The 25,863-nt window shown below is 40.2% G+C and overlaps 6 protein-coding genes across 14 annotated transcripts in view; 3 read left to right on the plus strand and 3 right to left on the minus strand.

Moving 5' to 3' along the window:
- Positions 1–770, plus strand: part of LOC144037270 (lamin-A-like) — a 31,904-nt gene extending 31,134 nt beyond the window's left edge. For 2 of the 3 annotated variants that reach the window (XM_077548625.1, XM_077548624.1), the window contains 2 exons: positions 128–328; positions 405–770. In XM_077548625.1, coding sequence (XP_077404751.1) covers positions 128–328; positions 405–440 — 237 coding nt within the window. In that variant the 3' untranslated portion in view covers positions 441–770. The remainder of the gene's footprint in view (positions 1–127; positions 329–404) is intronic. The other variant, XM_077548626.1, reaches the window with a different exon arrangement.
- A 196-nt stretch (positions 771–966) lies between these two features.
- On the plus strand, positions 967–3,524 carry naxe (NAD(P)HX epimerase). 2 transcript variants are annotated; one of them, XM_077548053.1, is made up of 7 exons: positions 967–1,114; positions 1,853–2,036; positions 2,110–2,218; positions 2,290–2,400; positions 2,479–2,589; positions 2,659–2,806; positions 2,885–3,524. In XM_077548053.1, exons 2-7 carry the CDS (start codon positions 1,864–1,866, stop codon positions 3,082–3,084), a joined length of 852 nt encoding a protein of 283 aa, XP_077404179.1. In that variant the 5' UTR covers positions 967–1,114; positions 1,853–1,863; the 3' UTR covers positions 3,085–3,524. The 2 variants fall into 2 exon arrangements, with proteins under 2 accessions (XP_077404179.1, XP_077404181.1); XM_077548055.1 differs by having other exon boundaries at positions 971–1,045.
- Positions 3,281–7,651, minus strand: LOC144036992 (sodium channel regulatory subunit beta-1-like). Its single transcript, XM_077548057.1, has 6 exons — positions 6,161–7,651; positions 5,902–6,068; positions 4,716–4,953; positions 4,465–4,606; positions 3,813–3,887; positions 3,281–3,672 (listed from the first exon to the last, which is right to left on the minus strand). Exons 1-5 carry the CDS (start codon positions 6,207–6,209, stop codon positions 3,818–3,820), a joined length of 666 nt encoding a protein of 221 aa, XP_077404183.1. The 5' UTR covers positions 6,210–7,651; the 3' UTR covers positions 3,281–3,672; positions 3,813–3,817.
- A 294-nt stretch (positions 7,652–7,945) lies between these two features.
- On the minus strand, positions 7,946–12,651 carry LOC144036991 (sodium channel regulatory subunit beta-1-like). Its single transcript, XM_077548056.1, has 6 exons — positions 11,365–12,651; positions 11,112–11,278; positions 10,158–10,395; positions 9,904–10,045; positions 9,255–9,329; positions 7,946–8,981 (listed from the first exon to the last, which is right to left on the minus strand). The coding sequence occupies exons 1-5, from the start codon at positions 11,411–11,413 to the stop codon at positions 9,260–9,262; spliced, it is 666 nt and encodes a 221-aa protein (XP_077404182.1). The 5' UTR covers positions 11,414–12,651; the 3' UTR covers positions 7,946–8,981; positions 9,255–9,259.
- On the plus strand, positions 8,261–18,499 carry zbtb22a (zinc finger and BTB domain containing 22a). 3 transcript variants are annotated; one of them, XM_077548052.1, is made up of 6 exons: positions 8,261–8,409; positions 8,498–8,599; positions 13,904–14,010; positions 14,640–14,858; positions 14,927–15,653; positions 16,823–18,499. In XM_077548052.1, exons 4-6 carry the CDS (start codon positions 14,652–14,654, stop codon positions 17,869–17,871), a joined length of 1,983 nt encoding a protein of 660 aa, XP_077404178.1. In that variant the 5' UTR covers positions 8,261–8,409; positions 8,498–8,599; positions 13,904–14,010; positions 14,640–14,651; the 3' UTR covers positions 17,872–18,499. The 3 variants fall into 3 exon arrangements, with proteins under 3 accessions (XP_077404178.1, XP_077404176.1, XP_077404177.1); XM_077548050.1 differs by having other exon boundaries at positions 8,267–8,409; positions 14,719–14,858; XM_077548051.1 differs by lacking the exons at positions 8,261–8,409; positions 8,498–8,599 and having other exon boundaries at positions 13,604–14,010.
- Positions 18,500–19,577: 1,078 nt separating this feature from the next.
- LOC144037783 (myelin basic protein-like) lies at positions 19,578–23,937 on the minus strand. 4 transcript variants are annotated; one of them, XM_077549557.1, is made up of 7 exons: positions 23,543–23,937; positions 23,275–23,370; positions 22,937–22,963; positions 22,718–22,738; positions 21,331–21,414; positions 21,193–21,213; positions 19,578–20,644 (listed from the first exon to the last, which is right to left on the minus strand). In XM_077549557.1, the coding sequence occupies exons 1-7, from the start codon at positions 23,920–23,922 to the stop codon at positions 20,476–20,478; spliced, it is 798 nt and encodes a 265-aa protein (XP_077405683.1). In that variant the 5' UTR covers positions 23,923–23,937; the 3' UTR covers positions 19,578–20,475. The 4 variants fall into 4 exon arrangements, with proteins under 4 accessions (XP_077405683.1, XP_077405684.1, XP_077405685.1 ...); XM_077549558.1 differs by lacking the exon at positions 22,718–22,738; XM_077549559.1 differs by lacking the exon at positions 21,193–21,213 and having other exon boundaries at positions 23,543–23,764.
- Positions 23,938–25,863: the final 1,926 nt, after the last annotated feature.

Genomic DNA, 25,863 nt, shown 5'->3' on the forward strand with positions numbered 1-25,863 from the left:
ACACACAAAGAACACTTGATTTTCAATAAAGAAAATATAAAACCACCCCCCCCCAAAAAATGCATGTTTGTTGAGCCATTTGCATCGTCAAAACCGAGTCCGAGTCCGAGTGTGTTGTTTTCCGCAGCAGGTGGCTCACAGCACCTGTGGGGACAGCGAGTACAATCTGCGTAGTCGTACGGTTCTATGCGGCTCCTGCGGCCTCCCCTCGGACAAGCCCAACAGCTGCAGCTCCGTGTCTTCGGCCACTCGCTCATTCCGCTCCGGCGGCATCTCAGACGGTTTGCTGCCCCATTCCTACGTGGTCAGTCGGAGCGCACCTCGCAAGGTGAGACCAGTAAAAGAAAGAAAAAGTAGCAATGGTGCACCGCTGCTGCTATTAACGAGGTTTTGTTTGTTTTCAGAGTGGAATCCGAATTGAGAGCTGCCCAATAATGTGAGGCTCTGGATCTTTCGTCTTCATTTTCCATACCGATTCATTTATATTGTTAGGGTGCTTTTATATGATTTTCTACATATAGTCTGCAAATTATTTACGCGTATGTACATAGGCATGCTTATGGAAATCAGTTAGCCACAAGACTAACTGATTTCCATGCCAAATATGAACTATAGTTTCATATAGACAACCTAATATCATTATTAGGAATGCATCCCCCCCCCCCCCCCCCAAAAAAAGTAGACACTTTTGTACTATTCACATCATGATGAACTTTATAAATGTATCTTTATTTTACAGCAATTTTTAATAAAATCTACTACGTCCTCCATTTGTGAAGTTTTTTTTGGGTGTATATAAATGTGTGGAAAAAATGTATACACTGTATAAATATTTCAGGCAAGTAAATTCTCAAGTACCACTTTGAATTCTTGACGGTTTCTCACAGCTTTCAACAACTTGACTTTTATATTGAATTCTGAGCGAGTTTATGAATATGAACTTTTATTTTGAAACGTAAGCACTGTTTTCGTTCCGTTTCCTCAAACACGGAAGTAAGTCAGTTCCACGGGCTGCTTATACCGAGCACCTTTCAGCGTGTTATTTGTAAGTTGTGTTATTGCATGGACTTTAATAAAAATCGTACATGCTAAACGGAAAATCGGCGTACATTTGGTGAGTGTCATGAATCTTAATCTCTGGTTGTCGTTGAAGGTTTACTCGTAGTAAGTTTGAGCTATTTTTAGAAAGTGCACACCCTCTTGACTATAAAAATCGGTGTTTGTGCCTGTTTTCTACGTCTCCCGATTCCAACGCAGGTGAGGATCGTAACCTGGCTTCTCCAGAGTTTCTTGATGATTTGTCATTGGAATAACCTGCGTTGGGAATAGGGAGACATGGAAATCAGACTTAATAGTGTGCCCCGAGGACCAGGGTTGAGAAACCGTGATATAAATTCGTAAGCCGAAACTTGTTTAACAACATATTAACAATATCTGTAAGAGTACAGCGTGAAATTAATGTCGTAAATGTATTTATATATTGTTGTTGTTGCTGCCGTAAATTAGCCCCGTTTTTGGCATTTGTCACAAGGCAACAAAAAAACAAATCAAACAAACCAAATAGTTTCTCTCCTTTTTTCTTTTTAAATTGCTTTACAGAGTGCTCGTGCTAAGAAAGGTATAACAAACAAAAAAGAGCTAAATTAGCTAATGAAAACAACACCGCTCTTCCTGAACAATCTACTTAAGTAGGCCTATAGTAACAAACTGACATTTGCTACTAAGGCTCTGACGCATTGAAGGATAGTTACTATTTGTTTCTGGGAAATGAAGTTTGGTGATATGATAGTAGTCAGTCATGACTACAAATCACATGATGAGGATGCATCACATTTGTCGTTTACTATTGCAGTGACCATCTGAATGCTGAGCGTGCGGGCTCTTTTTGGCATCGGCTTCCTGGTGACCTCACGGGCCGCGGCAGTCTTTGCTCAAACGGGGAAATGCCCGCTGTCACCTTCGGCTAACAACCACCAGAAGGACTGTTACAGCAGCAGACCGGCTTCCGTCATGGCCCACGGCATCAAATATCTTGGGTGTGTTTCATAGAGTGAATTTAAAACAACATTCTCTGTTGTTGTTTTTTACTTATTTATAGTTGTTCTGCAGACAAGAGGAAGCTCAGCGCATTGATGAGGAGCTCTTCAGTGAGTACGGCTTCAGTGTGGACCAGCTGATGGAGCTGGCAGGGCTCAGTTGTGCTACCGCCATTACAAGGGTGAAACAATGTACTTTTCATTCCAGAGTGATAGTAATGTGAATGTAAGAGTCCAATTTTTTTAAATGAAGGCGTATCCATTGAGTTGCTTGGTCAAGCCCAAACCCACAGTGCTGGTGATTTGTGGACCGGGTAACAATGGAGGCGATGGCCTGGTCTGTGCTAGACATCTTAAACTATTTGTAAGTGTCCCATGTTCATTTTTCTACGGAAGCCATTTTTGCGTAAGTTTCCCACGTGACTTCTTCGTCTTCTCTCAGGGTTACGAGCCCTCCATTTTGTACCCGAAGAGGCCCAACAAACCCCTGTTTCAGGGTTTGACTACGCAGTGCCAGAAAATGGAGATTCCTTTTCTTACGGAGATGCCTGAGGTTTGCCTCAACATAAGTCGAATTGTATTGTATAAAAATTTGATTAAATAAAAAAAAATGTTTTGTTAGGCTCCTCTGATTGATGAGGCCTTCAACCTGGTGGTTGACGCCATCTTCGGGTTCAGCTTTAAGGGGGCTGTGCGAGAGCCTTTTGCTTCCATCATTGATGTCCTGAAGAAGACCACCGTCCCCATCGCCAGTATCGACATCCCCTCAGGTTCGTCCTTATTTTTCACTTTGATATCATCCTAAATTAAACACTATCGGCAGTAGTGATCAGATTGTTTCTTTTAAGGTTGGGATGTGGAGCAAGGGAGTGTTGACGGATTGCAGCCCGACACGCTCATCTCTCTGACGGCTCCCAAAAATTCCGCCACGCTTTTCAAGGGACGCCATCACTTCCTGGGAGGCCGCTTCGTGCCGCCCGCTCTGGAGAGGAAGTACCAGCTCAATTTGCCCCGCTACCCCGAAACTGACAGTGTGTTAAAATTATAAAATGAGTTGGTTGCTATCTTTAAATCTGTTTTCCTTTTCCTGGTTACCATCAACCTTCCGAAATGATTCATGTAGCTTCAGCTGTTTCAACATAAAATGAAACTTCAATACAAGTCGCCATTGTTTTCACTTTTGTAGAATTAATCACAGAAAGGTGCAACTTTCTAAATATTTAGCGCACACAAACGACAACAAATTTGGACTTTTCTGCTTTTTTATTAGTACATTGAACGTGTCACTGAATGTACCAGCAATTCAATTGTAAAGACAATCTAACCACATTCTGTTTTATAAATAACATAACATACATGTTTTTTTTTAATCAGACATCAGGAAGTGTTGAGTTAGTAAAAAGCTTCTTGTACATTCAAACTCAACAGTCCCACAGGCAGTGTTGCGCATGTCATACAAATATACAGAATGTCAACATAATACTTTAACTGTGAGTACAGTGTATGCTTTCAACATTGTGGCTAATTAATGCGTAATGGACTTAGAGATGAGGATGCAGTCTGTTCCCCTCCCCAAGTTGCTTTCATGCAGTTTGCGGGGCGTACAAGAGACACGAGTTCGGCCCAAAAGAGAAGCCTGGAGGTAAATAAAAAAATTGCGTATTAGATCCCATGACACAGTCAAATGACTGCTAGATGCAAACTTAATACATAACAAAGTTTGTTTGAAATAAACGCAAAATTAATGACATTGTAATTGGATTGTTTTGAACATACCTTGGCTATTCTCCAACTTGCACATCTGCACAGTTATCTTTACTTTCCGAGGCTATCGCTAAATATTCAGCATTCCTGGAAGAAAAAAAGAAGCTAGTTAGCACAATGCTAACATTTTTAAAAAACATCTTGACTTGTGATATTTAAAGTGAAAGTCAAACATTTTCTTTACAATATGTTGGATGTGCCCCCACTAGTCTAAACATGGCATTCGGATTAATATTGTGTTTGTAGAATATGAATTAGGCAACTGAATCCACCTGCTTTTATCCATCTCAGCAGGCGGCCATTTTGCCACTCGCTATCGACTGAAAACGACATCACAGCTGCTCAGGTAACGACCAATCACAGCTCAGCTTGAGAAAAGAGGTGAGCCGCGATTGGTGAGCACTGAGCAACTATGATGCCATTTTCAGTCAACAGTAAGTGGCAAAATGGCCGCCCCCTGAGATGGATAAAAGCAAGTGGATTTAGCTGGCTAATTCATATTCCACAAACAGAATATGAATCAGAATAGTATGTTATGACTAGTGTGGCTGCATAGAATAATATATTATTACAAAATCGATTTTTTTTTTAAATATGACTTCCCCTTTTGAACAACTATATAAATACCATATTTTCATATCTACGTAATGTGAAGTAGACATACGCGGCTTCTCTTAACGCTTCCTCTCCGGCAGCTGCTATTTTCCTGTAGCAGTAAATCATCTCGATGAGGAGCCACACCTGCAGGCCGATGATGGACACGTACATCATGACTTCAGAAACGATGGAGGCTGTACCTCTGGTGGCTGCGTACACGGAACACAAGGAATGTGACGTCACATGAATGCTGGACGCAACCTGACAAAGCTCTTTCTAGGTAGTAACAAGTAAGTATAACTGTGAATCGTGTTGTACCTTTCGCCACTACTTTTAGGTGGACCTCTCTTTTGATAATGGTGGTGTTCTCGTAATTGTCGTAGGTGAGGATGCGGTTGAAGAAGCAGCGATATATGCCTGAGTCGTTGAAGGTGACGTTGAGAATATATATGGACGCATCCTGGATGTCGTTGCTCCTCTTGCTCCCGTTCCAATCCAGACGTTCCATGAAGTGTTCGCTTTCAATAATTGGGCCAAATTCATTGTAAGTGTAGATCTGATGGCACAGTGACATTAAGGCAGGTCATGACTCCAAATCAGTACTTTGGTGTCTATGTGTTTTATTGAGCTCATTTTTGTTTTATAATTTCATATCATTGTATAGTCTTAATGTTTTGGGTCTTTTTGTAGCAATTCTTCCAATTTATTTTAAAATGTGTTTTAATGTAAAGTCCAAATCAAATTGACTCAACATGTTAAAAAAAAAAACCCTGTTAAGTGAATTAGGATTTGTTTCCAAATACATTATACAAGTTTGAAGAAAATTTCTAGAAATGTGCAGACTGAAAACTATTACTATTTAGTACTCAATTGTGGAGATACTGTATAGCGTTAAACTTAATTTTTTTTTTTTTTTTTTTTACCCTATCAGTTTCCAGATTTTTAGGGAATGGCTAAAACAGTGTCAATTGATTCGAAGTCTGGCATGAGTTGTTCGTAACCCACAAAATAAGAACCTTTGTTTGCTTGACGTTATGTTAGCTAGCTAGCTATGCGTACAAACCGAAAATGTGTCTTCCCTACAATTTTGAAGCATCTATTCATGTATTTGGTCATGTTTGTGATTATTCAAATCTAGCAGGGTTGTTGTTTCCAAATTTTACAAGACATACAGTAATTACTTTCCCTTAAGAATTTGAGCACCTTTGTTTGCTTGACGTTATGTTAGCTAACTAGCTATGCATACAAAAACGGAAAATGCGTCTTCCCTACAATTTTGAAGCATCTTTTTACGTATTTGGTAATGTTTGTGTTATTCAAATTTAGCAGGGTTGTTTTTTTCAAAATTTAAAAGACATACAGTCATTATTTTCCCATTACAAAGACTTTCCACACTATCTTGATATTTTATCGACTGGATAAACTGTTTTAACGCAATAGAAAATGTTGTAATGACTGCTTTGGATCAACAACACTCACTGGATTTCTAATGAGATCTTATCACCTGCACAAATTCGACTTCTCCTCTGGCCTTGAAGTACCACGCAACAGTGGCAGTAGCTTTGACTTCGCTCCTCATCTTGCAGGAGATGCAGCCCAGTTTGAAGCCGTTTCCGGCCACCGCCTCTGTGTTGGAGTCGACCTCCGCACACGCCCCATCACACTGGCGCACTGTTTGCAGCACAAGGATACACATCCATTACATCTACATTAAGGTTGTTTAACGCCTTACGACACATTGTAAAGACAGAAGGGGAACTTACCAAACAATGTGCAGGAGAGGAAAATGAGCAGAATGTGAATTGCTGTCATGTCACAGACTGACTGCCTCAAAAAAGTACTTCTACGCGCTTAATCTACTTTTAATTTTACTTTATTTTCCGAAGAGTTATTAATCAATATTAATAATGCTTTAGTCGTAGGAATGCTGCAGATTTTAAAAGCTTTAGGTCATCAAAGCTCAACCTAGGATCATTAATAAATCAACTAGCAGCTATGCATGCATTGTAATGTGCAAAACAAGCGTCTGTAATACCCTAGAATGTGCGTATAGTATTCCAATAATAGAACTGTTAACTTATTTGGCTCAAATCAAGTTTCTAGTGGATAATAGTATTCATTACCAAAAAATGATTGCTGCTAGCAAACGATTTTAACTGTGCTTAAATGTAAAAATTCAATTGCTCGGCTCCCTCTGTTTATTTTTATTTTTTTTATAATAAAAAATAAAAATAACTGAAGCAATTCATGTGAGGACTCACAGTGTTCCCCTTCAGATTATATTATCTTTTCACTGTGGTTTTTAAAATGAGATGCGCATAGACATCGTTCCACCTGCCTGGGAATACGTGCATTTATCTCTAATGGTGTCGAATAACAGACATTATACATGAATCGGGTTTTCTAACGTGCCTAACATGCCACCAGCTGAGTCTACATTAAACGTACATGCAAGCGTGTATGCTAATAATGTGGAAAATCAATTAATAAATCGGTAAACGAACCCAAATAATAAATGTAAGATATTTAATCTTTATTTGATCGCCTACTGTCGTCAATTTAGAGGCCTCCTTCGGAAGAAAATGTGGTCCTCTCCCCCACGATGGCAGCGACTTGTGGAAAACGTGGAATTTGTGCTCTCTAATGACTCCTTTGTGTATCAAAAGAACCTTTAGACGTAAATTGCGAGGGATGCGCCCTGTGCTCCGTGGACGGTGTTTTTGCTGCGCCACAGCAGCACGTCTGCCTCTCACTTCACAGGATGCCACTGATGCAGTGCGGTAAAACGGTCTATACACTTGACACCGGGTATTCCAATTCTCCTTTACTAATTTGCTTAGATATATTAAAATGGTGTTGTTATTTGTTTATTTTGGGTATAAACCATTCCACATAAAGAAATACATATTCATTGCACAGAAATGCAGCGCTTTAGATGTACTGTCTCTTTAAAAAAAAAAAATCTCCATTTGGGCGGGGTGACCCAATGGTTGCCTCCTGTCAATCACGGTGTTACCACCCAAAAACATCAATATAACTAACAGCGCTTTGATAAAATGTTAACATCCGTTTATTTGTTTAGAAGAAAAAGAAGAATTAATTCCCCCTTCTCTGCTAAAAGCAAATGACTATATTTGAGAGACTGTGGTGCTCTTTAGTCAGACAGTTGGCATTAGCATAAACAAAACACATTAACAACAACGGTCTCTCCAAAACCGGAAGTAAATCATTTCTAGGGGCAATGTGTCAAACTCAAGGAAAGCTTGCCACAAGTTCTGCTGGACTTCTACTCAAAAGTAGCCATAAAAATGATAGCCTTCAACTTTCAGCAGCCTTAAACAGCTCTTTAGATGAACCCGAAGCAGTAACAAAAAATTGCAATGTGCTTAACTGTGATTGTTGGAGTACTGTTATACACCCTTATCGATTATACATTTATGTATTTTCTTCCATAGATTATTGTGAGCACCTCTGTGTTGGTGCCTTTTAATTAAAAAAAAAAAAAAAAACAGCCATTCATCCATGTTGCATTGAAAAAGGGAACCCTCTTCTGCCCACATTAGGTGAGTGTCACTAATCTTTATTAATCTCCGGATTTAAAGTTTTGACTCATGCTAATTGTTAGCAGTTCACAGAAAGTGCTGTTGTGATAATTCGCAATTAGCTTGTTCAAGAAAGGGTGGATTGTAATTTTGCTTGACAGAGATTCACAAAATATGAAAATACCTTGAGTATGTTTCACAGAGAACACTTAAAGAAACTTTCTCCATGCAGTTTATGACTGACTTGTAGTTGTTTTTCAGACTGGAGGAGGTCCAGCACATCGAAGAGGAGTATAGCGTAGACCAGCTGATAGAGCCGCAGGTGTAGTAGAGCCATCAAAGGGGAACCAGAGTGTCCTGTCCTGTTTGTTCTTCAATGAAGATGTGTCCACTGAGCTGCTTGGTGAAGTCCAAACCCACAGTGCTGGTGATATGTTGACCAGGATGGCAATGGAGGCGACAGTCTATTTGTAAGTGTCCTGCGCTTGTGTGTTTTGTGGGAGCCTTCTTTCCAACCGCAAAGGATGCATTCCTCATGACTTCTTTATATTCTCTCAGAGTTACAAGCCCTACATTTTGTACCCAAAGAGGTACTGTTCCGGGGTTGGACCACCCAGTGCCCGAGAATGGAGACCCCCCTTTCTTACTGAGATGCCTGAGGTTTGTCACAGCTTTATCAGTTCAAATTACTATATATATATATTACATCAAGGAGTCCTGCAGGCTCCCACAATTTTGCGCATTAGCTTATATAAATATAAAGTATGTCTACATAGTATTTTGTGTATGACTTTAAAACAATGGCTCATTAATGCATAATGTGTTTGTCATACAAGTGCATCTTTGCTTGTGTGCGTTGCAAACTATTTTTTTACAGTGCTGGTTCCATGCTCTTTCTGTGCTTCATATTTGAGGTCTTTATCAAAGAAAGGAAACGATCAAATAGAAGACTTGAGATGACGATGGAGTCTTTTCTCCTCCGTTAGGTGTTTTCATGCAGTCAGGGTGTATAGGAGAGAAGTTTGTGGTCCATAATGAATGCCTGAAAATAGAAACAGAATGTGTTTTATGCTTTTCCTTCTTTTTTTTTAATCATTTAATATGTTCCAATTCAAATGCTACAATACAATATATACTTATTTTTTTATTTTTTTAATCATTCCAATTCAATTTGGTTCACCTGAGTTTGTCAGGCATGACGGTTTGACAGTAGATTTTAGGTGATGCATGATGATGAACTTTATGTCAATAAGCATCCACTGGTCAACAAAGAAACCTCCAGAAGTCACAATAATTCTGATTATTTTGAACATACCTTGGTTATTCTCCAACCTGCGCCCCTGCGCAGTTGTCTTTACTTTCTGAAGCTATTGCTAAATATTCCGCATTCCTGGAAGGAAACAGAAAAAAATACACAAGTTTTGCTACACAATACTAATATGGCTGTTTTGCACAATAAAAAACAGTATAATGTGTTAGCAAAAAAAAAACGGTCAGCTTATTTCTGCCAAATTTGAACCAAAATCAAACTAACTTTTTGTGTATCTAGGTATAAGGCCCCACATAGCCTACAGCAGAGGTGGGCAATCTCGGTCCTCGAGGGCCGGAGTCCTGCAGGTTTTGTAGGTTTCTCACTTCCAACACAAGCTGATTCCAATCAACAGGATCGTTATCAGGCTTATGCAGAGCTTGCTGATGAGCTGATCATATATCAGCTGTGTTGGAGAAGGGCAACACGCAAAACCTGCAGGACTGCGGCCCTCGATGCCCACCTCTGGCCTACAGGATACTGCACTGTATATATTTTTTTTTTGAAGATTCCAACAAACAGAGGAAAAGGGCCATAACAAAAGCTGTCATTCCAAATAAGGAGTTTTCAGCTTTGGCAGAGGTCTCATGATAAAATGACATCCAAGGTAGCATTTGCTGATTTTCTAACCCTCTAATGAATATAGTATACATACGCGGCTTCTCTTAACGCTTCCTCCCCGGCCGCTGCTATTTTCCTGTAGCAGTATATCATCTCGATGAGGAGCCACACCTGCAGGCCGATGATTGACACGTACATCATGACTTCAGACACGATGGAGGCTGTACCTCTGGTGGCTGCGCGCAGAGATGCAAGAAAGATGACATCACACAAATGCCAAAGAGACAACCTAACAGACAAGCATCCCAAACTGAGATGATAGGAAAAATGCACAGTTGAGCGCAATACCTTTTTCCACCACAGTGAGGTAAACCACTTTGCTGACAACGGTGGTGTACTCGTAGTTTTCGTAGGCGAGGATGCGGTTAAAGAAGCAACGATATGTGCCCGAATCATTGAGGGTGACGTTGAGAATATATATGGACGCATCTTGGATGTCGTTGCTCCTCTTGCTCCCGTTCCAATCCAGGCGTTCTATGAAGTGTTCGTTTTCAATAGAGGGGCCCATTTCTCCATACGTGTAAATCTGATGACATAGAAAGATTACATTTCTAATCCATTATTGGCTCAAACCAGGATTTTAACCCTGGAGAACCCACGGGGTCAAATTTGGCCCCTATAAATTCTGCTACTCAAATAACACCTTTTTTTTTGTTTTGTTTTACAAATTTAACTTCAAAAGTTCAGAGTGCCACTTCTGACCCCTGCATGGGGCCATCTAGTGGATGAATATTGCACTTACATGAGCCAGAGTGGTGGTGACAAGATGGCTGGGAACATGCTGTTTTTTGGAGCTGGAAATCAATCCAAACAAAACCATCTTCTCAGAGCAAACCAACAGATGGCTAAATTGTGTTGTTTTTGTTAATCTATTTCATATCATGTTACAGAATGCAGAGTATGTTTTATATATATATATATATATATATATATATATATATATATATATATATATATATATAAATTAGCAACTCTGAGCTAGTTAAAAAAAAAGGTTAAAATTGAAAAAACATATATTTTGGTGTTCAGTGAATTTATAGCAGTCATTTAATGTATAATTCATAATTTTCCAAAGAAGAAAAGGATTCTTGGGTTCTCCAGGGTTAAAGATGCTGAGGACAGCGCACAAGGTCAACACTGCTGTGTGTCAGAGATATTGACATCAAGCACTATCAAATATCCGGCTGCATGCATGCACGTCTCTCTGAATACACATCCCAACAATGACAGGCGTTCCCTCACCTGCACAAAGTCAACCTCTCCTTTGGCCTTGAAGTACCATTCAACAGTGGCGGTCGCTTTGACCTCACTCCTCCTCTTGCAGGAGATGCAGGTTAATTTGAAGCCTCGACCCACCACCGCCTCTGTGTCCGAGTCCGGCTCTGCGCACGCCCCATTGCACTGGTGCACTGTTTGCATATTACAACCATAGACAGCAATTCATTGCGGTTGTTTAAGGCGTGATGACAAAATATGAAGCAAGTGAGAAACTCACCAAACAATGTGCCGGAGAGGAAAAGGAGAAGAATGTGAATAGGAGTCATGTCCCAGACTTGTTTGTAGCTTTATATTAGAGCAAAGGGCCTCAAAAAGTTCCTTTTACACGCCTAATCTACTTATTGGATGTTTCGCTTAGACGTTATTGATAAGAATACTTCAGATTTTAAGAAAGGTAGTTATTAACAAAGTGCATTCTAGCAGCTACTCATGCATTGTATTGTGCAAAAATCTCCACCTACAGGCTGTAATGCGCGGTGGCCGATTGGCCATGGAGGGCGTAGCGGGACAGCAAAAAAAACTAACAAAAACAAAAAAAAATCTACAGGTTCACTTTTATTAAAAAAGAAACAAAAAAAAGGGGCTAAGAGTGGGCTAGGCGCCCCCGCGTGTTACAATTATCGTGCCTCTCCGGCGTCAAAAACATTCACTGCCCCAAAAACGAAAACGAACATGTCCACAAAAAGAGACGCCACCCCGTGGCGCGGTGCCACACTGCGGATTGTTACAAGGCCTCTTAAGAGAATATACACAAAATATACACTTGTATGCTTCTTTGGCTCAAGTCAACAGTTTCTTTGCTGATTATTGCGACAAATTATTGCTTAAGACGATAATAGCTATGCGAAAGTTTGCTTTCATTTACAAAAAAAAAAAAAGCACGTGTAGCATTCCAAATCATGTGACGACTCACAGTGTCCTCCGGTATTTCACCTTGAGATTCTATTACCTTTTCCCTGAGGTCGACAGACATTAAAGTATTTGTATATGGGCAACATGCCGCCAACTGAATATGCATTACATGCAAGTGCAAATAATACTTGGCACCCAGCCGGTATACACGAGTTAAAATAATCTAAATATATTCCTCAAATCTCATCGCCTACTAACGTCAGTTTAAAAGTCTCCTCCGGGGCAAAATGTGACGTCGTCCTCCACGATGGAAAACGTGGAATTTCAGATATGTAAAGAGCCCTCGCACCTAAGAAAGAATCCCCGGCCGTGCTGGCATTGCAGATCAGCCTGAAGGCACGCAACCAAATCCATCACCGACCAGAGGGGGGAAAAAAACCAGCAGATACGTCCTTGGTGCGATCACAGTACCTTATGCTGCGCCACAGCAGCAGCTCTGCCTCTGAGTTGATGCTGCAGATGTACTGCGGTAAAATGACCGATGCACGTCAGTGACAGCAGCTGCTATAATGCGTGTATTCCACCCACTCGTTTTTTTTATTCGACTCGATTAATTTAAAACGCCTACTTTCTCTCTTTTTTTTTTTTGCCTAGGATTTATTCAATGTCATAGCAAGTAATTATGCTCGTAATAGAAACTGTGCTGGGATATTAAGGTGTACTGGCCCTTTAAGTACTTTCTGGCTGGACGAGGTGACCCAATCTCCTGTCGTTCTCTGTCATGTGTCTTTTTTTTTTTTTATGACCAACAAAACAATTGAAAATAACCCCAGCATTAATTGAAAAAGCCTATACGAACTCATGTTTGCATATACTGTAATTTAGGGGTCTCAACTGGGGGCCACTGGAGATAAAGTCTGCGTGTGTGTAGGCCACATAAAAAGGCCTTAAGAGTATTTAAAAATAGATCACTAATCCAAACTTCTCAGTCTTTATTATTAATTAATTAATTGATTAACGTGAACAAGATATGCTTTAGCATGTCTAGTTGAGTAATGACGTTTGATTTTCTTGAGCACCTCAACTTTGTGCATTCAACAACAACAAAAAACAAATATTATGTCTCCTGTTTTTCTTGAAATTAGCTGTTCTCAGCACCAAGCTGTCACGAGCCTGAGCTATGGGCGCCTATTAAAAGTCATTAAAAAACAACAACAACAGCAAACGCCCAGGCACAGCAAAAAAAAAAGAAAAAGAAAAAAAAGTAACCAACATCAAATACAGGGGCCGCAAAATATCATCCTGTGGGCCACAAATGGCCCCCACGCCACTGGTTTTAAATCCCTGCTGTAATTTGTTCATGACCATAGCAAGACCCATCTTAATCTGTGACTAATCTCGTATTTGCAATAATAATTAGTAATAAATAATTCATCTACTAATCTGTGACTCTCGTCTGTCATATAGTGACCATTTAAAAACACTCGACAACGACCGCACATGAATTAAAAAGTCTTCTATATAATTTTGTAAATAATTTATTGTAATATTTTATATTTATTTATATGTTCATTACATAAAATATTAAATACTGTATTAAAATGTACTGTCACTTTAAAGTTTCACGCAGGACTAGATGACCCAATGGCACCATCTCCTGTCAGTCTTTAAATGTCGTATTATGTTGGGCCTTTTATTGTCACCAAAACAATTTAGAACATTACACGCCTTATAAATTGGCTCTCGTGGAAGAAAATTGGATTAAAAAATGTTAACCTTTACCAATGACGTTGGAGAATGTGGCGTTCTTTAGCCATTCGATTAGCAACAGCTGTGCACTAGCGTCGTTAACGCCAGGGGAACTGTTGTTAACCCTTGCTTGCTTTTATTTTTTTATGCAACAGCAAAGAATACATTTTAGACGCTACACCCTTGGATGAGAAGTCTTTTGGACATGCCAGAAGACGCGACGCATTCCAAATAAAAAGCGCAGCGGAATTATTTCGCACAGGTAAGTGAAAATAACTGCTAGCTAACTAGCGTCATAGCCACTTACTAGCGCCGTGCTAATTAATAGAACTCGTACGTCACGGCACATGCTATTTGATACCAAATAAATGCGTTGTGCTGATAGAATTATGCTTTTTTTTTTTTTTATGATGACGAACAGTGACGACCATGCTACAGTGTTTTACGTAATCTACAGTTATCACCATGTGCTAACTGGCAAGATGCTAAGTGTTTACACTTACACACACCTAAGAGATGCGTTTCCCCCCCTATTCGTGTTTCACTTAAATGTGAACATTTCTCGACTGGTGACTCTATTGAGAGGTTCATGACGCAAAAGTGGGAGAGGTGAGAAAGTAAAAATTGATAGGGGGGTCCTCGTTTTACGACAGTACAGACATACAACGCTAGTAGGTTACGCAGAGGCGTAACAATTGATGAGTTATTTTTTTAGGAAGCCACTAATGTACTGTAGCGATGGTGAAGCCAGCATGCTTGTAAATAATTGTATTTGGTTCATTAAGTTGCTCTTTATTAAGTGTGTTTGTGATAGGTGGTGAAATAGGAGAGGAACAGCTAAGGAACAAGAATCTGATTAACATACATCTCACCTTATGCTTCTCCAAATAGTATCGCCTGACTATGGATCAGAGTTCCAGCGCTTCTACTGTTCCCGCAGCTTTGACTGTGCAGGTATGTTTCCCATCAGTGCGTGCTGCTGTTCTGGACAACCTGAATCACCAGCGAGAGGAAGGCCGGCTGTGTGACCTCTCTATCCACGTACAAGGCAAAGTCTTCAAGGCCCACCGCTGTGTGCTCGCCGCATCCTCGCCTTACTTCCATGACCAGGTACGGCCGATCCATAAATATTGTGAGATTTGCATTGTCATTGTGTAATATATTTTGTTGGTCCTTAGGTGTTATTGAAGAATGTGACGACAGTTTCACTCCCATCAGTCATGGACCCAGTGGCGTTTGAGAGCGTGCTCAGTTCTGCGTACACAGGCCAGCTGAGCATCGTTCACGATGACATCGTCAACTACGTCACCGTGGCCAGTTTTCTCCAGATGTGGCACATCGTGGACAAATGCACCGAGATCCTAAAAAGACCCCGGCCCTCGGTAGAAGTATCCCCGCCGGATGCCTCGGCAGTTCATGCCGGCAGCGCATCCAGGCAGCAGTCGCCGAGCAGCACTGACTGTTTGTATCTAGAGAGAGAGGGGAGAAGGAAAGAGGCCAAACCTGACGCCTTGCCTCCTTTAGCGACTTGGAGGCGACCACAGCAGTTTTCAAGGTGGGGGAGCTCACGGCCCTCGTCAGTGCAGCACTTGGCCGACTCCCAACTGGATGCCCTCCCATATGTAGAGAGCAATTACACCTGCTGCCAAGAGACATGTGACGGTAAAAGTGGCCATTTCGGCCACAGTAGTCCCAGTGCGGAGGTATTGAAGCAGAAACTCCGGTGTCGTCCTCGAGGAGCTCTGCACAGTGTTGACAGGCAGAACGAAAAGGACACTGACTGTGAGGGCGATGAAACATCACAGAAGAAGAAAAATGACAAACGACAGCTGGAGGCTGATGAAGGCATCGGAGAAGATGCGGCGGCGGAGAAGAAGGAAGGATTTGTACAAACGGGCCATTGTGGTAAGATTAAGCACACAAATAGCACATTTTCTTTTCTTTTCTTTTTTAAAGATGCATCTTTAAAAGACAAATTCTAATATTAGAATTAAGTCTGTTGTCAAATCTGACAAACATAATGTACCATCTTATTTTATTACTTTACTATACTTTATTCTCCTTTTTAACAACCTTGTAATTTAATTATTATTATTATTTAATTAAAACTAGGGCTAGGGTTTCATATTAAGGTTACAAACTAGGGCTAGGGTTCAAAATTAGGGTTTTAAACTAGGGCTAGGGTTTGAAATTAGGGTTTTAAATTAGGGCTAGGGTTACAAACTAGGGCTAGGGTTTCAAATTAGGGTTTCAAACTAGGGCTAGGGTTTCAAATTAGGGTTTCATACTAGGGCTAGGGTCTCAAATTAGGGTTTCAAACAAGGGCTAGGGTTTAAAATAAGGGTTTCGAAGTAGGGCTAGGGTTCAAAATTAGGGTTTCAAACTAGGGCTAGGGTTTCAAATTAGGGTTTCAAATTAGGGTTTCAAATTAGGGTTTCAAACTAGGGCTAGGGTTTCAAATTAGGGTTTCGAAGTAGGGCTAGGGTTAAAAATTAGGGTTTCAAACTAGGGCTAGGGTCTCAAATTAGGGTTTTAAGATAGGGTTTGGTTTCAAATTAGGGTTACAAACTAGGGCAGAGGTGGGCAATCTCGGTCCTCGAGGGCCGGAGTCCTGCAGGTTTTGTAGGTTTCTCACTTCCAACACAAGCTGATTCCAATCAACAGGATCGTTATCAGGCTTATGCAGAGCTTGCTGATGAGCTGATCATATATCAGCTGTGTTGGAGAAGGGCAACACGCAAAACCTGCAGGACTGCGGTCCTCGATGCCCACCTCTGAACTAGGGCTAGGGTTTCAAATTAGGGTTTTAAGATAGGGCTAGGGTTTCAAATTAGGGTTTCATACTAGGGCTAGGGTTTCAAATTAGGGTTACAAACTAGGGCTAGGATTTCAAATTAGGGTTTTAAGATAGGGCTAGGGTCTCAAATTAGGGTTTTAAGATAGGGCTAGGGTTTCAAATTAGGGTTTCATACTAGGGCTAGGGTTTCAAATTAGGGTTACAAACTAGGGCTAGGGTTTCAAATTAGGGTTACAAACAAGGGCTAGGGTTTCAAATTGGTTCTTCTTTTCTCCAGGAGACTTGCAGCCCATGTTAGTAGAGAACGAAGAGTCAAGACGATCCACGGTCAAGGTGAGTTTGTTGGACCTACGAGATAAAGCGCAAATGTTGTCCAGTGTCCTGCCTTGCCATAAAGCCGAAAGCCCTTTGGGAGAACCCTGTGCTGTTTTGGCTCGAGTGCAGTGGCAAGCAGGTCCCTGGTCTCAACATGAGTCCAGACCGCTGGAGGGGGAGGTGGTTGGTAAAGCTCAAGAGGGTTTTCAATGCCTCACAGAAGGAAAATTTAACTCTGAGACATATGATGAGATCGAAGACGGGACGGGTCAGGTTTCCCAGAGGCCTCTGGTGCCGGCCTCGCCCGACTTCACCATGGCTGCCTCGCAGGGAAGCTGGCCCTCCGCCAGCATGGTGCACAGCGGCTCATCGTTAACCCTCTCCACCGCTCGGCATTTGCCCCCCTCTTCCGCCAATCTTCCGCCACCCCCGTCCCCTCCGACCCCGTCCTCGTCATCTTCGGTGACCATGGCCAGCGCCCCCTACTCGGGCAAAGTCCACTTCTGCCATTGCGGCAAAGCCTTCACGCTGAAGAGCATGCGCGACCGCCACGTGAAGATGCAGCACCTCAACCTGCGGCCGTTCGGCTGCCCCGTCTGCACCAAGTCCTTCAAGATGAAACATCACCTCACCAAGCACCTGAAGACCCACGGGGGGCTGCGGCCTTACGAGTGCAGCGTTTGCGGGAAGAAGGTCATCTGGAGAGACAGCTTCCTGAGGCACCAGGCCAGGTGCGAGAGGATCGCTTCCTGCGATAACAACGCGAGCTCGGCTCGGGCCGACGTGAACGACGGATACGGTTACGCTTTTGACGGCGCGGACGCCTTCCTGTCAATGGGCGGACAAGTGAAAGTGGAGGAGGTGGATTTCCAAGGGGAAATGGAGGATGGTATGCGCGGACTGCTGGGAAGTGTGTCCGGGATTGTGGACGATCTCCGAACTCAACATTTGGACGCTGGTGGTCATGTTTACAAAGAGGAAGCAGCAGAGAGCTTTAGTGAAACAAAGTAGTAGTATTAAACTATATAAATGATATAAAAAGAAAATGTCCTAGTTGATTTGACATGGATTGACCCGTAAGCACAACTCATTAGCAGCGATTTTGAAGCGGCTTTTGGGCATTTTAATGTCTTTCATTTTGGGATAAACACTTTGGATCGTGAAGGGATTGATGCGCTTTCAGTATATTTATAACAAGCACTGTTGTTACTGGTATGATCCTTCATTGTTTTAAATCTGTATTTGCACACACATTATTTGCCTTCCACTTGCAGTGAAACATAAAAATAGACAAATGTGATACAATACAAATAGAAACATGTTTTCTGTCCTATACGGTTTTGCACTATGTGAAGGAAAACTGATGTACTGTATAGTTAGTGTTTTAATTTTAAATGTACTTATTGAAAATGGTGATTGTTAACCATTATTCACACGCCTGAAGCATTCATTAAAATGTTCACTCAATGGACACTTCATTAGGTACACCTTGTAGTACTCTAGTGGCCTCTCGATAGCTTGTGCCTAATGTTGTGGCCGTTCAGTGTATGAAAGAATGCTCATTATCTTTACAGTATTTTCTTTTATTCCTTGTGTAATTATACTTTACTGTGCCTTTGCATTAAAATTGTCAATGTAACGTCTTGTGTGTGAATGCGTGTCTTTTAATACTTCTTGTTTGACCTTGCTGACAACACGGCAACTGTATGTTATCTTCATAGTTTACTATTATATGTTGAGTTAATCCAGACATACTGAGTTCAAGTACGATTATTTTCTGAATTTTTTATATTTTAATTAATATTGTATTTACAGTTTAAGGAGTGACGAGAAATTGTAAAAAAATATATATATATTTGTTGAGATATTTAAAGTATGGCAAACATTTTTCAGTATTTTGAGAAGGCGGAATTTGTTTTATATTTTTTGTGATAAGAAAAAATAATACTCTATTTTAATTTATAATAATATAAGAGTAATTAATGACAATGGATTGTGAAGAATTAAAACAGCTTTTGTTACTTTTGTTGTTTCAGTTAAGTGGACATTATGCTGCTGTTCCTGGTGTGTGCGCCTTGGCCATCTGGGGTCATTACACAGTCTAAAAACAGTTTGGTCAAAAAGGGACCAACACAACTTTTTTGGGTTATTCAATTTAGCCAAAAACTTGGGTCAAAAAAATAACACACAAAACAACCCATATAATTGGGTTGCTTTGTGTGTTCTTTAAAAAACAACAACATATAATTGGATTGCTTTGTGGGTTATTAATTTAATGTGACCCAACTTTTTGGGTTAAATAATTCAAAAATGTTTTGTGTTAAATAACCGAAAAAGTTGGGTCGCGTTGTTTTTTGTTTTTTTTTTCAATTCAATTGGGTTATTAAATTAATTAACCCACAAAGCAACCCACATTTTTGATCCAACTTTTTGGGTTAAATAACTCAAACAAATGTGTTAAAAATTCGGTCGGTTCATTATCAACCCAATTCAATTGGGTTATTCAATTTACCCAATTGGGTTATTTTTACCTAAGTATTTTTTAGAGCGTACATATAAATTTTCAGATCCTTAGTAAGCAGTACGAGTTATGTTTGCGTATGTTGCTCATCCATTTGTTTGAATATTTGAATATCCATTGTTTAAAGGGTTGCCGCATCGCAACGCCTCAATAGATTTCCCCTCTATGTGTTAGCATTAAGATAGCAGACTGAGGCCAAATTTTGTGGGTTTTATTGTGAAGTGAGTTGAGTTCATTCCTGCAGATTGAAACATGTGCAGTAATACTAAAATGACAGTATTACTGTATAAACAAGTTGTAAGACTTATGAACATTTAATGTAATAATGCAATTTAATACATATTATCAAAGAGAAAACTTAAGTTGTGTTTATATTTCAATTAGGCTGCACGTTCAAGCCTTCGTAAATGGCTAAATCAAAAAAGTGTTAATTTATACAAATACACAAACACTTCTCTTTGGCGTTGACTTATTAAAATAAGCACATAGAACATCTTAGAAGTGGTAACAATATTCACAAAAAAGACTTAAGTCAACAAATTACGTCCTCCCTGATCACTGAACTCAAAACATGTTTTGTTCAACCTAAAAGCTTTCAGCCACTTGCAAACGGACCATCGGATCAACAAACCTCTTTCTGTTTTCCGCAAACCACACAAAACGTTACGTCATCAAATATAACGAACTAACAGTGTGCGTACCAACAATTTGTGAAGCTGGGATTAGTGTGCAACAGTGCAATTCAAAAGGGCATGTTCACTAGATGTACTTACTTCTGACATGTACTGTACATGATTAATCATTGAGGTGTAACAGTTAAAATTCTTACATTTTGACGAGAAACACTTTTTGTGTGTGTTTTTTTTGGGTGAGGCACACAAAAGTTCATACAAAAAAGAAAGCCTGACATCACAAGACAGATATAGAAAACCATCTACAAACATTAGCACCATCAGACTATGATAATCAACAGGGACATTTATTTTTTTTTTACAGTCATATGTATACTCAAAGCTTGACCAGACTTGAACAGCTAAATAAGGACTTGGACGAGACCGTCTCCATCCGTGGAGAGTGGATACAGAAATCCCGTGTTAGTGTGTTAACACGCAATGGTTGTTTGGTTGTGAGTCTGCCGCGTCCCGATGTGTTGCTCCCCCGCCGTGTTGTTCCATCTGCTTTGATTTGTTGCTTTTGGCCTCAGAGGAGAGCTCAGAAGATGGTGCTCCAGCGTTTGGGGGGTGGACGGGACTTGGTGTCTCCCTGGGGACAGGAAGGCGTCAAACTTACTATATCACCAAAGATTGGTTGCTAAGAACCAACTAGGGGTGGTTTAAAGACCCTGTAAAGTGAATTAAGAGATTATCCTAAAACGTTGGCTATCTGTGGTTAGCGAAGCCTGTTAGCTTGCTAAATAGCGTTCTAGCTAGCTTGCGAGCTAACAGGTGCCTAGTCTGATTTTTTATTGATTTTGGAGCTTACAGTATTTTTTTTTTAAGCATTCATATTTGACAGGGTTGTTAACACTCTTTTCTGTGGCGTGTCAATTTTCGGAGATTTATTTTCACTTTTCAGGGACTTTGAATTTCCAGTCAAACGCATGCTGAGAGCCATGAAATTAAGATGTGATTGTCATAATTGTTCACATTTAGTGGTATTCATCCAAATGGAGCAAAAATAAGTTGGTGACATTATACATTAGGATGTTTGATTGATGAATGTGTAAAAAAAGGAAAAAAAAGTTAATTATGATGACATGATGCTGCGCCTTGCCAACCTAAATGAGGGATCGTTAGCTATGTGCTACTCACTGATTTCGGATGAGAGCGTCACTGGTGTAAACACAGATCGGAAAGCTTTAATGAGGTTCTCCACTTTTAAAGATATTAATATTGAATGTTGAAAGGGGATAAAAAGAGGATTGTCAGGGGTGGTTGAGTGTCGCTTACCAGGTTGAAGAGTCTGGACAATGTGCTTTGCTCCCTGCGTCGTCTGACTGGTGACTTTGTGCTCTCTGCACGTGGCGACGAAGCCTAGAAAAACATGTGGCGTGAGCTCAGCCTACAATCAGCTTTCACCTAATTCCTCCACAAAATTGATGTTTTTTTTGGGAGTGAGCCGAAACTGTCTACATTCATGTGTAATGTGTAAAAATCCCAAATGACAGCTCAGGTCAGGACTCTCTGTGAGGAAGTAAAATGATGTGAGAATAGCGGATGATGAAAATTGTATGATGAAACAACAGCAACCTACAAGAAAGAAAATGAATGGCAAGTGTCTGCCTGACGTGGCTGAAGTGAAGGAAGGGAGTCAGTGTCACATCACAAGTACAAGCAAACATCTGACACGTGAGAAGAAGCAAAGAGGATGCGGATTGGTTGGACGCGTCCTCTAAAGTGAGAGAGAGGTGCGAGTTTATCGAGGGGAGAAGACGACAAGATGTAGGCCAGCCGACCCTAAAAGCAAATGTTTACCGGTTGTGATGCATAAAGTCACCCAGAAGCAGAGTGTCACTCTGAGTTGGAAGCAAACAAGGGGAAATTGAAATTGGAACACAACCTTAAATAGGGCAAAACTTTGTTAGTTTTCCTGGTGAGTCAATAAAAATATGTGCTGGAAATCACATCTCCACAAATTTACATTGTTTTAATCTGAACTATGGGGGATTTATTTTTAGAGTGGGCTTGTTATTATTATTATTTTTTAAATTCTTCGTTTTAGTTATTGGTTTTAGTATTAGTTTTATATGAGCATTTGTAGAGTGTAAGATTTTTTTTTTTAAAGGGTCATTGATGCAATGAGTATTTATGTTCTTAATATAATTGTAGTTAGTTTCAGTTAGTTTTAAAAACGTAAATTGTATTTTGTACTAGTTATCTTAGAAAGGAAACACTTGTCTTTATTTTATGTTTGCAAAAACTTTATTTTTTAATTTCATTTGAATGTACAGTCAGTGTAACCATTTGTCTATATTTTACTGCCCCCTGGTGGCTAAAGACCAGACACACACATACAGAAGGAGCAGCACAATGTGTACTGAACTGAAGCAAAAAATAAATAAATGGCAAAAACTATTTAATTTCTTTACATTTTATTTAATCATTATTGTTTTGTTTTAAATGAAAATATTATCGAGTAATATTTTTTCTTCTTTCTGAGATGTGGTCAAGTAGAAAATAAATGAAGTCGTCGGGAGGAAAGCGGTTTAGTGGCCAAAAGAGAATGGATGTTAGCAACATTGTGCAAACAAAGCATGCATTTAAAAAACATAAACATTGCACTCGCACGCGCACGCAAACAAAAGTTAATTTCAAAAAGTGACTTTGTTTGACATACCAAGCCAAAGACTTCCCTCCACTGCAAAAAGAAAACAGTGTTTTGAGGACATGATTATTTGTGACAGTTCTCTCTGTGATGTTGGCAATCCATTCGCTTGGATTAGTTTTAAAACAAAGCATGCAGCATGTTCCCCTTTTTGGTGGCCTGAAAAGGTAAAGCTAACAAAATGCTGTGAATCAAAGATTATCAATTAAACACAACTCATTTTTGACGTACCTTTGATTTAGGACGAGGCGAGGAAACCTGAGGAGACCACAAAGAAGAGAGTAACAATGAAATGTGAGGATTTAAGTAGAGTAAATCATGATTTTACATGAATACAATATGGTGTTCCTCAGGGATGACTTGTTTGACCACTAAGATTTATTTTACTGTGAAATATTATTTATAAATTATATTATTCGCTTTATACTGTTGGCATATTATTTTTCATCATGACCAACTCCATAATTTTAAAAAGTTTTTCAAAAATGTTTTTATTTCACAGGTTAACACATTTAAGACTTTTTTTCCCTCATCTTGTGCATTTGATCCTTTATAAGAAATAAACCTACAATGTTGCGGAAGAACTGGACCACAGCATTTTCATTGGTCCTGCGGCGGGCAGAGGACTGCTGGGGCGATGCGGCCAGGTGACCCCGGAATGACCCCTAAGAAGGACAGAAATTATCATGCGTGATAAAAAGCAAGAATCTTTATGCATAACATCCAAAACATAACATGACAATATGAGAGGAAAATATACTTGACTATACAGTTAATGAGATTTCAGGAAATAGCTGTCTTAAATGATGGGTGGGAAAAAAATGCATTGCTGCCCACCTTGCTCCTTTTCTTTTTGTCCCCTCCAAAGATCTTGCTAAAAGAATCCATGAGTCCCGGGTTCTTCTTCTTCCTGCCAAGCCCTGAGGTGCTCGCCGTAGCCATGCAAGTTGCGCTGAGCCCGGGTGGGATTGGTCCTCTTCAAAGCTCTCGGTAAACCTCTGTAAGGTCCAAAGGCTTCGGCGCTCTGCTTGTTTGTTTGCTGATCTTCTGATGCTCTTGAAGGTGTTGCCCGACCAGTCCAGTTGCACCATGGGACATTGGACATCGGGGAGGGTGAGGTCCATCACTGGCGTGGGTCCAAGCATTCTTTGGTGCAACAGTGGCTGTGTCAGTCGCTGCCGCCCTCCGTATGGGTCGGGCCATTGTTCCTCTTCCATCTGCCTTAGGTCGTCCTCTGGATCAACAGGGAATATCTAATCGGCCTCAGTTGTCTTAATAGTCAACTGGACTGGGTTTGCATAAGTAAAGTGACTATTTTGGAGATAGTAAAATCGTTTTAGCCTGACGTCAACAATATTATAAATACATACAGTACGTTCTGTATACACATCGAACCATATGATTCATCCTACCCAATCAGTAATCAGCCGGTTATAATGGCGTAACACTCTAAAAACAGTTGGGTAAAAAAAAATAAAAATCGGTCAAAAACAGACCGACCCAACTTTTGGAGTTAATCCACAAAGCAACCTAATGTTCTTGCTTGTTTTGTGGGTTATTTGTTTGACCCAACTTTTTGGGTTAATTGAATAACCCAACTGAATTTGGTCAAAAATGAACCAACCCAACTTTTTGAGGTATTTAATCTAAAATGCTGGGTCAAATTAAATAATAACCAACAAAAGAACACAATTTGTTGTTTTGTTTTGTGGGGCAGTCATTTGACCCAACCTTTTGGGTAAATTGAATTGGGTCAAAAATGAACCGACCCAACTTTTTGAGTTATTTAACACAAAAAGTTGGGTCAAATTAAATTAATAACCCACAAAGCAACCCAATTTTTGTTTAGTGGGTTATTCATTTGGCCCAACCTTTTGGGTAAATTGAATAACCCAATTGAATTGGGTCAAAAATGAACTGACCCAACTTTTCGAGTTATTTAACCCAAAAAGTTTGGTCAGATTAAATTATTAACCTACAAAACAACCCAATTTTAGTTTTTGGGGTCATTCATTTGACCCAACTTTTTGCGTAAATTGAATAACCCAATTGAATTGGGTCAAAAATTAACCATTTAACCCAAAATGTTGGATAAAATTAAATTAATAACCCACAAAGCAACCCACTTTTTGTTGTGTGGGTTATTCATTTGGTTGGCCCCTGTTTTTAGAGTGTTACAATGGCATGCAAATACATAAATGTTTTAGTTTCTAAATCTCATGCTGTTTGCTGTGGTGCTGTTGGTTTGCAAGTCTTTTGGCTACAGCATCTGGCAGACAAAGCCGGTTCTGTTATGGCCCAGAGTGACACCCAAGCAGCATCAGAATATTAATATTTCCGAACAGATGACTTTTTGTTTTTGATGAGGCCTCTTTGGGAAATGTCTCTTTGAGTTAAGATACATGTGGTGGTCGATAAATATTACACTTGCACATCTACAGCTGTGGTGGGCAATTATTCTTTTTTTTATATGCGTATATTTTATTTATTAAGATAGTCTACATAACTTCAGTGCTTTGTGTGTTTGCTTGTATTTAATTGATTTTAAAAAAGTACATGAGTATCTTGGAAAGCAATCACATGTTGATTGCCGAAAAATCGAGATTTGAGAAATTCTCTTCAAATAGTTGGCGACTGTGTTTCCAATCCAAACAGTAAAAACGGGGTTAGCCATGTTAGTTCACTCATGTCACACAGTACACAGAACTCCTTGTGTCTGTCCCACTGGCCTGACAGAGGCAGGGCGCAGGAATGCCCGGAGTGGGTTGACCACATATTGGTCGCGTATACAACAGAGACTCGGATTTGTTCCCGGGGCGGGAAGGTGGAGGAGGGAGGAGCGTCGGGTGGAGGGGACAATGCTGTCCTTGCAAGAGAGCTGTGGGACATACACACGGCAGATATCTTTGAATCCCGGCAGGAATGTGGATCTCCACCGAGACACCCACCCAGGCAGGCAGCTGAATATCTGACACTGGGGAGGGAGAAAAGAATTCCTTCTTGTTCCTACAGGATACCAAAACATAGGACACTTTGGTGTATTTTACAATTATAGTGGAATAATTTACAACATAGACATAACATATGTCTGGCAGCGTTATAACGCTTTAAAAATTCGGACGATTGTAGTGAAAAATGGTCGTCTGCCTCCACACAAT

This window comes from Vanacampus margaritifer, chromosome 17, assembly GCF_051991255.1.
Source record: "Vanacampus margaritifer isolate UIUO_Vmar chromosome 17, RoL_Vmar_1.0, whole genome shotgun sequence".
NCBI lineage: Eukaryota > Metazoa > Chordata > Actinopteri > Syngnathiformes > Syngnathidae > Vanacampus > Vanacampus margaritifer.

Coding starts and splice junctions, on each gene's coding strand:
- LOC144037783 (XM_077549557.1), bottom strand. CDS start 23,922: ATGGAAGAGGAACAATGGCCCGACCCATACGGAGGGCGGCAGCGACTG. Junction 22,739..22,936: donor CGCCTCGTCCTAAATCAAAG/GTACGTCAAAAA, acceptor TTCTTTTTGCAG/TGGAGGGAAGTCTTTGGCTT. Junction 20,645..21,192: donor GACGCTCTCATCCGAAATCA/GTGAGTAGCACA, acceptor TCCTGTCCCCAG/GGAGACACCAAGTCCCGTCC.
- zbtb22a (XM_077548050.1), top strand. CDS start 8,372: ATGTTGACCAGGATGGCAATGGAGGCGACAGTCTATTT. Junction 8,410..8,497: donor ATGGAGGCGACAGTCTATTT/GTAAGTGTCCTG, acceptor ATATTCTCTCAG/AGTTACAAGCCCTACATTTT. Junction 14,859..14,926: donor CGCCTTACTTCCATGACCAG/GTACGGCCGATC, acceptor GTTGGTCCTTAG/GTGTTATTGAAGAATGTGAC.
- LOC144036992 (XM_077548057.1), bottom strand. CDS start 6,209: ATGACAGCAATTCACATTCTGCTCATTTTCCTCTCCTGCACATTGTTT. Junction 4,954..5,901: donor GAGAAGTCGAATTTGTGCAG/GTGATAAGATCT, acceptor CTGTGCCATCAG/ATCTACACTTACAATGAATT. Junction 4,607..4,715: donor CCTAAAAGTAGTGGCGAAAG/GTACAACACGAT, acceptor CCGTGTACGCAG/CCACCAGAGGTACAGCCTCC.
- naxe (XM_077548053.1), top strand. CDS start 1,864: ATGCTGAGCGTGCGGGCTCTTTTTGGCATCGGCTTCCTGGTGACCTCA. Junction 2,401..2,478: donor CTAGACATCTTAAACTATTT/GTAAGTGTCCCA, acceptor GTCTTCTCTCAG/GGTTACGAGCCCTCCATTTT. Junction 2,590..2,658: donor TTCTTACGGAGATGCCTGAG/GTTTGCCTCAAC, acceptor ATGTTTTGTTAG/GCTCCTCTGATTGATGAGGC.
- LOC144036991 (XM_077548056.1), bottom strand. CDS start 11,413: ATGACTCCTATTCACATTCTTCTCCTTTTCCTCTCCGGCACATTGTTT. Junction 10,046..10,157: donor CCTCACTGTGGTGGAAAAAG/GTATTGCGCTCA, acceptor CTCTGCGCGCAG/CCACCAGAGGTACAGCCTCC. Junction 9,330..9,903: donor GAAGCGTTAAGAGAAGCCGC/GTATGTATACTA, acceptor GTTTCCTTCCAG/GAATGCGGAATATTTAGCAA.